General features: G+C 33.5%; 2 protein-coding genes across 5 annotated transcripts; one reads left to right on the forward strand and one right to left on the reverse strand.

Annotated features, from left to right (window-relative positions):
* Positions 1–531: 531 nt before the first annotated feature.
* LOC139893222 (alkane hydroxylase MAH1-like) lies at positions 532–3458 on the forward strand. Its single transcript, XM_071876371.1, has 2 exons — positions 532–1361; positions 2564–3458. Exons 1-2 carry the CDS (start codon positions 600–602, stop codon positions 3287–3289), a joined length of 1488 nt encoding a protein of 495 aa, XP_071732472.1. The 5' UTR covers positions 532–599; the 3' UTR covers positions 3290–3458.
* A 201-nt stretch (positions 3459–3659) lies between these two features.
* On the reverse strand, positions 3660–10386 carry LOC139894593 (uncharacterized protein At4g14342). 4 transcript variants are annotated; one of them, XR_011775098.1, is made up of 7 exons: positions 10306–10386; positions 9852–9899; positions 6326–6411; positions 6093–6216; positions 5913–6000; positions 5544–5599; positions 3660–4044 (listed from the first exon to the last, which is right to left on the reverse strand). XR_011775098.1 is itself a non-coding variant. In XM_071877965.1 (5 exons), the coding sequence occupies exons 2-5, from the start codon at positions 9855–9857 to the stop codon at positions 5953–5955; spliced, it is 264 nt and encodes an 87-aa protein (XP_071734066.1). In that variant the 5' UTR covers positions 9858–9899; positions 10306–10386; the 3' UTR covers positions 5772–5952. The 4 variants fall into 4 exon arrangements, 3 of the variants coding, with proteins under 3 accessions (XP_071734066.1, XP_071734067.1, XP_071734068.1); XM_071877965.1 differs by lacking the exons at positions 3660–4044; positions 5544–5599 and having other exon boundaries at positions 5772–6000; XM_071877966.1 differs by lacking the exons at positions 3660–4044; positions 5544–5599 and having other exon boundaries at positions 5772–6000; positions 10300–10350.
* Between the last annotated feature and the right edge of the window lie 204 nt (positions 10387–10590).

A 10590-nucleotide genomic window follows, 5' to 3' on the forward strand; every position in this document is an offset into this window, starting at 1 on the left:
GTTATGGGTAGGTGTGGCTCGGTATAGATAGTTTGTCGGTACCGCTTTCTAGGTTCGAGCCTCGTCGGGCTTCTCTTTTGTAATTCTTGTTGAATTCGTTTTCTTTTCGAGAACGTTTTCCATTTTATAAAAGTTTTCGTTATTTTCGCGCGAAAAAAAAAAAAAAAAAAAAAAAAAAAAAAAAAAAAGTTAATACCTTTTCATTATACGACAACTAACATTAAGTTGCAATGGTCCATCCTTCAATCAATTAATATCAAGGTTTAAGAAATTAATGAAGGATTAATAATCATTTCAAGATAGTTGAAGTTTTGATATCACACGAGATCTTTCGGTTTGGTTTTTTATGAAATATATATAGGACTAATACACGTTTCATAGGACCATTGCATTTTGGCATGGAATGGGTCCATTTTCACATTGTCTTTATGTAATAAAAAGTTAAAAGTAAATTTAGAAAATTTTTACAAATGAAAGAGCCAACACATATCCACAACATGTGAGTACACATAACACCAATTAGAACAATAAACCATCACAATTCACAAGTATATCTCTTGTTCATTTTTATCACACCTCGCTTTGTTCATTCCAATTACATGGCTTCCCTTCTCTACTTTGATAAGCTTATTTTCATTATCTTCTTGATTTCATGTACCGTATTCTTTCTTCGTAGAAGGCGAGGTCTTCCTATCGATTTACCCGTTCTTGGTATGACGCTGGAAACGCTCTTAAACGCCCACCGTATCCATGATTACGTCACTGATATCCTAAAACTTAGTCACGGTAATTTCTTGCTTAAAGGTCCTTGGTTTGCCAATATACACATGCTAGTCACGTCTGATCCTGCCAACGTTCACTACATGTTGAGCAAGAATTTTCACAACTATCCGAAAGGCCCGGACTTTCGTTTCATCTTTGATATCCTTGGAGATGGTATATTCAACTCGGATCACGAGTTATGGGAACTTCATAGAAAAACAACCATGTCTTTATTCAAACAACCCGAGTTTCTTACTCTTTTGGATATGAACATAAAGAACAAAGTAGAGAAAGGGCTTCTACCTCTTCTTGAGCAATGTCAAGAGTTAGATTTACAAGAAATATTTCAAAGGTTCACTTTTGATAACGTATGTGCATTGCTTTTAGATTATGATCCTGAAAGCTTGTCTCCTAATTTACCTATCCTTCCATGTGAGAAGGCGTTCACAGTTGTCGAAGAAGCCCTTTTGTGGAGACATATTTTGCCAACGAAAGTTTGGAAGTTGCAGAAGAGATTTGGGTTGGGTAAGGAGAAAAAGATGAAGGAGGCTTGGAAGGCTTTTGATGACTTTATATACAAGTGTTTGTCTCGAAAAGAGGTACAACTTCATATGCTTATTCTCTTTAGGTATAAACACATACAGTTTCTTCATACTAGTAAGCCTGTAAAAACTGTTTGTATATGTAAGCTTTAAAAGGTGTAGCATGCACTAATGTAAACGACATCCGTTGCGTCCGTTGCGTCCGTTGCGACGCCCATTGCGGCGTTTTGTGACTAACCCGTCTCGACCCCGTCCTGTTGTCTAATAATTCGGTCAATGGTCAAAAGTTTGGTCAAATGCGGAAAAGGCTAGGTCAACGCAGGTCAAAGTAAAAAATTCGGTTAAAATCGGTCAAAATTCGAGCAAATCGATCAAAATTGACGTAGTTTAGTGTTACTTTTTATATTATATTGACGATAATAACGATTATAGGTACAAACTGGTCATCGAAGGCTTTTTGGCTTTAAAATATGTGTGTATATATATAAAAGTCAATGTCAGGCAACGTCCTTCGCGACCCCGTCTCACGTCTTTTTCAAGAACAAGACGAGATCTATTAAGAGAATGATTTATTCTCAAAAAAAATCTGAACAGTTACATCCAATTACAAACTACACGAAAGTTGCCCCTTTTTCATGAAAATTTACCCATTAAAGAGATGCATAGAGGAACAGAACGAACTTCTTGGTAACATGCATTGCACCAATTATCATAGCAGAAAAATGTTAATACATAAGTAATATACAGTTTGAGAAGGACAAAAGCCAAATTTTTTAACACCTGATTAATCAGTTCTACACATTCATCTTTGCGAATATCTTCATAAAAGATGTGTATGATCAAATAATCATTTCAAGATAGGAGTGGCAAATACAGGATGAAAAGACAATGGGGTCTCAATTTTTTTTCAACGCTAATTATATTTGAAGGTTACTTTGATTGTCTTTTGCCTTAAAAAAATACCATATATTTTAAAATATATGGGATCTAATGATTAAATTTAGTGGCCAGAGAAGATGGTCGAAAACGGTTACTGGATAACCCGAGTAGAGCACGTACATTTAAAAAAAAAAAAATTATGTCAATTTTTTTCATAGCATGACTTGAACCTGCGACCTTTAGGTTAAAAGTCCATTGTTCTAAATACATGCGAGTAAAAGAAACACCCCCCCCCCAACCCACACAACCAATACTGAACATGAAGAACATAATGCATTTAGCGGTTCATGTGTATACTTAACTAACTTTTTGTCGTATAGGTAGAGGTTGAAGAGAGGGGATTGTTAACTTCCTTGATGAGAGGTTTTGAAGGACAGAGTGGGACTTCCGGCGACTCAAGGCAGTTCATAAAGGATGCCATACTAAATCTAATGTTCGCAGGGAGAGATACCACAAGCACATCTCTTTCTTGGTTCTTTTACCTTCTTGCCCAAAACCCGTGCGTAGAGAAGAAGATTCGAGAAGAGATTAAGACGCAACTAGGAGGTGAAAAATGGAAATGTTTGGGTATAAAACAACTTGAAGGAATGAATTTTCTTCACGGAGGTATTTGTGAAGCTTTAAGGTTGTATCCTCCTGTTGCTTTGGAACATAAGTCTCCGTCTGAGGCAGACATTCTTCCAAGTGGTCACGTTGTAGATAAGCACACAAGAATAATTTTGTCTTTTTATTCAATGGGAAGAATGAAGGGGATATGGGGAGAGGATTGTATGGAATTTAAGCCGGAAAGATGGTTTTCGCGGGGCAGTATAAAACATGAACCGTCGTACAAGTTCCCCGCGTTTCATGCAGGACCAAGGACATGTTTAGGTAAGGAAATGAGTTTCATTCAGATGAAAATGGTGGCTAGTGCCATCATCTTTCATTACCATGTGAAATTGGTACAAGGTCACCAAGTTTGTCCAAGTGATTCTGTTTTACTTCAAATGAAATATGGCTTGAAGGTCAAGCTCTTCCCAGTTATTTCAGATCGAGCTTGCGAATAATAATAGAGGGGATCCGATGAATCCATATTCATCGCAAATCCATCTATACCACAGCCCAGGTGAACTATTTCATATGTTGTAGCATTTATACTTGTAAAGAATATTACCTATGTTTAGAATAAAACATATGAATACTTTGAATTGATGAAGATTTGATTGTTTGACGGTAACTAACTGAACTTGTTTGACTAACGAGAGACTAATAGCATGAAACAAAAGAAACTATATTCGGACATAGTGTGGCTTAATGATACTGAATTAGCAAACACAAAAGTGGTTACTGCCTTCAACGGTAGAACGGTAACAATCAAGTACTTGCAAGAACAATAAGATTTTATTAATGTTACTTTGAAAACTGGATAAGTTACACACCAATTACAAGAAGTGATACTAAGAAGATAGGTCCAATATCCCAATATACAAAATACCCAGAACCCATAAAAAATGAAAGCGTCCAAATGGTCTGTGATCCATAATATCAAAAAAATCATTTTTCGTCTGCAAATTGAACAAACTGCAAATCCCTTTTTGATTCTGTATTTACCCACCTCATGCATAACGAAAAGTTGTCCAGTTGTAAAAAAAAAAAATATTGCATTTTGCTTTCGATTGATTTTTAACTATGGCTATATGACTAATGAACAGAACAATAACGGTTCACTTAGACTCCTTTTGTTACGAGACATCAAGCTGGCGAGTTAGAAGGTTGAGAAAGCTACCTTGAGTTTGCGAGGATGTTGAATCCGTTTCTTCTTCTGTAATAGAAAACATAAATTCAAGACAATAATTACAAAATTGTTGTGCAAGTAACCCAATCATTACCTTCTTGTACAATCTGGAGGTGTCACTTTCAACCTTTTAACAGGTTGAGTTGAATAACGGGTAATGTAGTCTAGCTAAAAAATTTAGAAAAAATGGCCAAACGGATCAAATACATGAAAGAGAAGGTACATAGAGTCTAGTTAATCCATGCAAATAAACAAACAAGGAACAAAAGCTGTGAGAACTTGCTAAAATGTCTATATTAAGCACATAAAGATTAAACAAACAAACGTATTAGATGTTATATGATCAACCATCCATTACAAATACATGCAATAATCCCTTTTAAGATGTCCCATAATATATAAAACAAGGAAAAGTTTCAATCCAAAAAATTCCTCATTGGTCAAATTAACAGCACTAATTTTGGTCCACAAGTTTACTCTATTAATCTCTTTTGTCAAATGTTTTAAAAGGGGTAATTTAGATACTTCTCCAAGTGATATTTTCAATAACATGGTTGAACATTGCATCATTTATTCGAGTATATATATATATGTATATATATATATATGTATGTATATATATATATATATATATATATATATATATATATATATTGGTAGGATCAAGGGGGGAAGTAACCAATCTGGGGAAGCGGGGGGAAGCAAATTTTTTTTTTTTTTCGTTTTTTTAAAAAACTTTGTTCACGAACATTATAGATTGGATGAAAATATGAACATTTAATAAAGACACTTTGTGATAAATGTTTTTATTTTGGCGGAAAAACGCTCGAAGAAGTAATATATAACAATTATCGTGTTTTTCGAGCGTATTTTGAGTTTTTAGATATTAGGGTTTATATATTAGGGTTTAGATATTAGGGTTTATAGGGTTTAGATATTAGGATTTAGAAATTTAGGGTTTAGGGTTTAGATTTAGTGTTTAGATTTAGAATTTAGATTGAGTTTTTAACACGAACGGTTTGGAGTTTAGGGTTTAGGGTTTGGTGTTTATAAACCCTAAACTCTAAATCGGGCTAAATTTTACTTCACAAAACATGAAGGAAAAAAACGTTCACATTCTTCACGAACAATATTATCTTGAATGTTGTTGTTGTTGTTTCCCGCCTAAATAATAACATTCATCACGAAGTGTCTTTTCTAAATGTTCATATTTTCGTATGATTTTGATGTCGGAAGAAAAAAATTCCAAAAAAACGAAAAAAAAAAAAAAAAAAAATTTGCTTCCCCCCGCTTCTCCCGATTGGTTACTTCCCCATTGATCCTGCCCCTATATATATATATATATATATATATATATATATATATATAGAGAGAGAGAGAGAGAGAGATCATGCTAAAAAGGGACTTCACTATATATATATATATATATATATATATATATATATATATATATATATATATATATATATATATATATATATATATATATATATAGAGAGAGAGAGAGAGAGAGAGAGAGATCATGCTAAAAAGGGACTTCACTGTAGGCCTCTTAGGCTTGAACTTTTCTTCTTCAACTCAGCTGGAAAAAAAAAAAAAAATGATTTTCAAATTTAACCATGCTTGATGTATATAATAACAATTTCTTAACCAAAAGAGTTCAAAATCTGGTAGAAGATATATACAGTATTTGTTATATAACTAACTATATCAAAAGATACTTAGACAACTGAATCACATAGCAACCCAACAACTGATAAAATGCATACTGATATTTTTTGCCAAAACATAACAGCATACACAGATGAATAAACCAAGGATCAAACTCGTTTCTATTTCATCCTATCACAACAAAATCAATACTACAGGAGTTCATAATGTGTTCATACGCATACCGACAACCATAACACTAGACCTCCATATACGTTGATGCCCTCACTCCTCTTCTCTTTCTGGTGGAAGTCCACATGGCAACAACATTTTCTGCAAAAATAAACAGAGGATTATTTTAATAAATGGCTAATATAGTATATTACCTAAACAAATAGTCCAAGAGAAGTTAATAAGAAAAATACCTGCATAAAATTGTAGCGTTCTCTCCCAATTGATTCGTTTTCAGCTATTGCAAAATAGCCAAGCATTGGATAATGGCCAATATATGACGCATAGCTGTCTCTCTGGATATTAACTGCCCATTCACTACAAGGTTATAAGAAAGTATCATTAACTATAATTAGACATAAACTCATCTAGTATTTTGTAAAATACAGCTTACGTAAATCTACATATACAAAAAACAAGCACTTACAATCTGTTCATGTCTGCATGACCTGTTCCTACGTACTTAGCTTGCAGATGCTCAAGTTGAGAGTTGATATTAAACCTGTCACTAGCCTGCCAAGCTCTCGAATAAAAACAGCATTAGTTGAACGTTTCAAACACAATAATGAAGAGCAACAAAATTATACCATACAATAAATATTCATTCATTAACAATAAATAATATAGCAAAATAACATAAAAGAAATAAGTTGTCTTTTAAGCCAAGTGTTCGATAAAGATCAATGATCCATTGGAAGACAAACGCTCTTCGCAACCAAATAAAACAAAACCACAACCGTGATTTGTCGACAATTACTCTCGCAGGAGTCTGGAAAAACAAAAGAAACAATTTTATTATTATTGAAAAGATAGATCAACTCCTACGTACACATGAGTATATATACAAAAAGAAACGTAACCAACTTGAAGTACTAAACCTACTTTGACTCCTAATATTTAAATAAGGAAATAGAATATGAAATAAACTAAACAAATCTTAAGAGACTAGGGGATATACGAATCAGAATATTAATAAATTAATAAACTTAATAAAATGAGTTGTAAACAATGGAGAGTCTTCTTTGATGTTCCTACGCCAAACCAACCTCAAATTCGTTATCGGGTTCACGCCATATTTTAGTACCGCATCAGTCTTCCCCACTTGAAAAGAACTCTCCCTCGAGTTCCAACTCGAATAAAACGATATACCCGGGTTAAAGACAAACCAATCAATGACAACTCGATGAACTGTGTAACTCAAATAATATGATATGCCCGGATCAAATACAAACACCCCAATTACAAATTCATCATTGCTATTCCAAATAAGTTTCTGACGACCTCTTGAAAAAGTATCATGCTCTAAAACCCTTTGACCCTTCTCCCTTTCTTGAAAAGAACTCGACCTCGAGTTCTCAATGCCCGGTTTAAACACGAAAAAATCTCCTTTATTAATCCTCTGTCTTGCATCCATGGAGTTATTCAAATAATAATATGATATTTTCTTGTCTTCATCATCTTTTGAAACCACTACAACTTCATCTTTATCAAGGATACCTTCAGAACTCGCGGCTACTTTACATATGGCTAAATTCTCCTTTTCTAAACCAAAATCAAACAAGTCGGAAGCTTGTGTTGTAGATTATTTACATTCTTCAACATTAACAACAACTATATCATTCTCCACCTCCTTGATATTACTTTCTTTTTCTGGACACGAGGACATGCTTTCTACCTGACTCTCTTCAACTTCGTTATCACGCTTCTCCATACGATCAAATTCTGATTTCTTCAACCTCGATATTAATGTTTTCATCGAATCAAAGAACTCTTCCGTATCGAGATTCTCCTTAACAGGTTGACTCTGCTCGTAAGGTTGTGGTTGATAGTAGGGTTGATGGTAGGGTTGTGGTTCATAGTAAACGTGGCATTGGTGGTATTGTGGTAGTTCATATTGATAGTATTGTTGTGATTCGACCCAAGCATCATAAGTAGCTCTTCGGTTTTCTTCCTCAATCCATCGTTGTTTCGCACGCTCGTTGAATTTGTTAACTATATCTAGCGTGTTCTTGAGTCTTTTGAGGGCGATAGCGAGATCGCGACTTTGATTACCCTTATCGGCCATGAAAAAAAATCTTTTTTTCGGATGAACAGTACCAAATAGTAAAATTCTGACGCGCGAACAGTACTTTCTGACGGATGAACAGTAACGTCGTGAACAGTTCCGTGAACAGTGATTTCGGATTTTTATTTTTTTTGATAGGATATCAAAACCCAAACGTGGGAGAGACCCAAGTAATCGAATTAAGATGTGGGATAAACTATCAAAATCCAAACGTGGGAGAGACCCAACTAATCGGAATGACGATAGGCGGATCGATTGCTCTGATACCAAATGATAAAGATCAATGATCCGTTGGAAGACAAACGCTCTTCGCAACCAAATAAAACAAAATCACAACCGTGATTTGTCGACAATTACTCTCGCAAGAGTCTGGAAAAACAAAAGAAACAATTTTATTATTATTGAAAAGATAGATCAACTCCTAGGTACACATATGAGTATATATACAAAAAGAAACGTAACCAACTTGAAGTCCTAAACCTACTTTGACTCCTAATATTTAAATAAGGAAATAGAATATGAAATAAACTAAACAAATCTTAAGAGACTAGGGGATATACGAATCAGAATATTAATAAATTAATAAACTTAATAAAATGAGTTGTAAACAATGGAGAGTCTTCTTTGATGTTCCTACGCCAAACCAACCTCAAATTCGTTATCGGGTTCACGCCATATTTTAGTACCACATCAGTGTTCCTTACAATTTCTTTATTATCAACTTGGGTGAACTTATAACGCTTAAGAGTACTAAATCGATAAAAAATATACATATTAACTTCGAGTAAACTTTATAAATAAATTGAGAAATTAAAAGAATAAAGAATATAAAAAAAGGAAAACAATTTTAAGATAACTATCTTTAGGCCGGAGGTCCACTCGGAAGCAATCTCTTTATCCGCCGAATAAAGAGAGGGATGACTTTCTCTACTTTTCTGGGTGGAGAAATGACTTGTTTTTATTCTCGGATAAAGGAAGGATTGTCTACGTCTCACCTCCCCCATACACCACTCAAGTGGTATTGGGTACTGTTGTTGTTGTTGTTGTATCTTTAGTGTTATAGCACTAATATATTACAATTAACTTTTTATACTAACATTAATAAGTAAATTAGAAAAATATAGATAGAAAGTAGAAAAAGTAAAGCATAACTTTTCCTGATATTTGATTTAAAGAGGACGTAGCATTACCATCAATGGAATTGGCCAAAATATTTATATTCATTTTTACTGTGGTAAAAACTTGAACTTGTATCATTGTATGTATGTATGTATTTAATTACATTACATTACACCACAAAAGAAATGTGAAAGATTACAAAATGAGAGAAAGTATTGGTGAAGGGCCATGATGTGAAGCACATCATCAAGTCACATTGCCAACTGTATTTCAAATTAAACCAAATGCACTGTTTGATATTCTCATTACCCTCACCCTCACACCCTATATGATCTATGAGTATAACACTAAAGTAATACATGTCAAAAGTAACACACGGGTTTAAGCAAAAGTATGTTATAAACCTTTTTAGTTATACGGAGTACAAAATAATAAAGGACCTAATAGAAATTTTGACCTACTTGAGTAACTGCAAATACTAGATAGACATGAAGACAAATAGTTGAACTTCAGCTATAAATCGATCATACATAGACAAACACAACCCAAAACAAATAGCAGGCTATGAAATTCAACAAAAACTCTAAAATTAAACAAAATTTCATATTCACGTCTTGAATTGATCGAATTATTAAATAATGTGATAATACTTGAAAATATATATAGCATATAACATAAAGCATGGAATTGATTTCTTTGTTACAATATGGTGTAAAGCATTTGTTTTACAATAACATAATAAAAAGGGATTAATGTTAGCCATACATACCTGCATTTTACCCCTGTTGGTAGTTCAGATTTCAGATGATCAACTGAGCTGCAACGACATTTATAACGGTTAGTATCAAATCAAAAACTGCATTTAGTATAGCTATTAATTACTAAATAAGAAAAACACAAAATTAGTATCTATGGTTTGTGAATGATTACACAGGAGACCAGTTTAAAGAGAGCAACCATCATCGTTAGGAACGAAAAGCCGAAAAATTCACATATTTAGATTATGTAATGAAGAAATCAAGCCATCCGACTACTGTTATTCAAGTCAATTTCTAGGGTTTTGACTTCTAATTTGGTAATAGTCATACACGAATACTATCGGGATTTAAAAAACAAAGTTTAGGGTTCGGTATTCAATTATCAGGCAATCATCATTTTATAACATAATAAATAAAATAAAAAAAAATAAATAAAAAAACCTAAAAGATAGAATTTACATAGACCGAATTCTGGAAAAGAAATTAGGGATTCTGATGAGTCCTTGTTGGTTTTTTTATTCTGCAACATATTTGTGTGTATGTACGTATTTACTTGGAAGTTTTTAAATTTGATGAACTGGGACACGTGAGTTTTGTTTATTATATTTTGTGGCTCAATAGTTTACTTTCATAGCGAAAGTTGGAGTACAAAAGGTTTTTTCAATTCTACAGGAAAATGAAATCGGATTTTAGTTGAATTTTCCAGAGTTCTAAGACCAAATAACGGGGCGTGAGTTTCCATCCGTCATC

Source organism: Rutidosis leptorrhynchoides, chromosome 2 (assembly GCF_046630445.1).
Source record: "Rutidosis leptorrhynchoides isolate AG116_Rl617_1_P2 chromosome 2, CSIRO_AGI_Rlap_v1, whole genome shotgun sequence".
In the NCBI taxonomy this organism is placed as follows: Eukaryota; Viridiplantae; Streptophyta; class Magnoliopsida; order Asterales; family Asteraceae; genus Rutidosis; species Rutidosis leptorrhynchoides.

What these genes read in the sequence shown, in the direction of transcription:
- LOC139894593 (XM_071877965.1), bottom strand. An exon ending in CATGCAGACATGAACAGATT is followed by an intron (nt 6,217 to 6,325) that starts GTAAGTGCTTGT and finishes ATAACCTTGTAG; the next exon opens with TGAATGGGCAGTTAATATCC. An exon ending in AACGCTACAATTTTATGCAG is followed by an intron (nt 6,001 to 6,092) that starts GTATTTTTCTTA and finishes TTATTTTTGCAG; the next exon opens with AAAATGTTGTTGCCATGTGG.
- LOC139893222 (XM_071876371.1), top strand. Translation starts at nt 600, where the DNA reads ATGGCTTCCCTTCTCTACTTTGATAAGCTTATTTTCATTATCTTCTTG. An exon ending in AGTGTTTGTCTCGAAAAGAG is followed by an intron (nt 1,362 to 2,563) that starts GTACAACTTCAT and finishes TTTGTCGTATAG; the next exon opens with GTAGAGGTTGAAGAGAGGGG.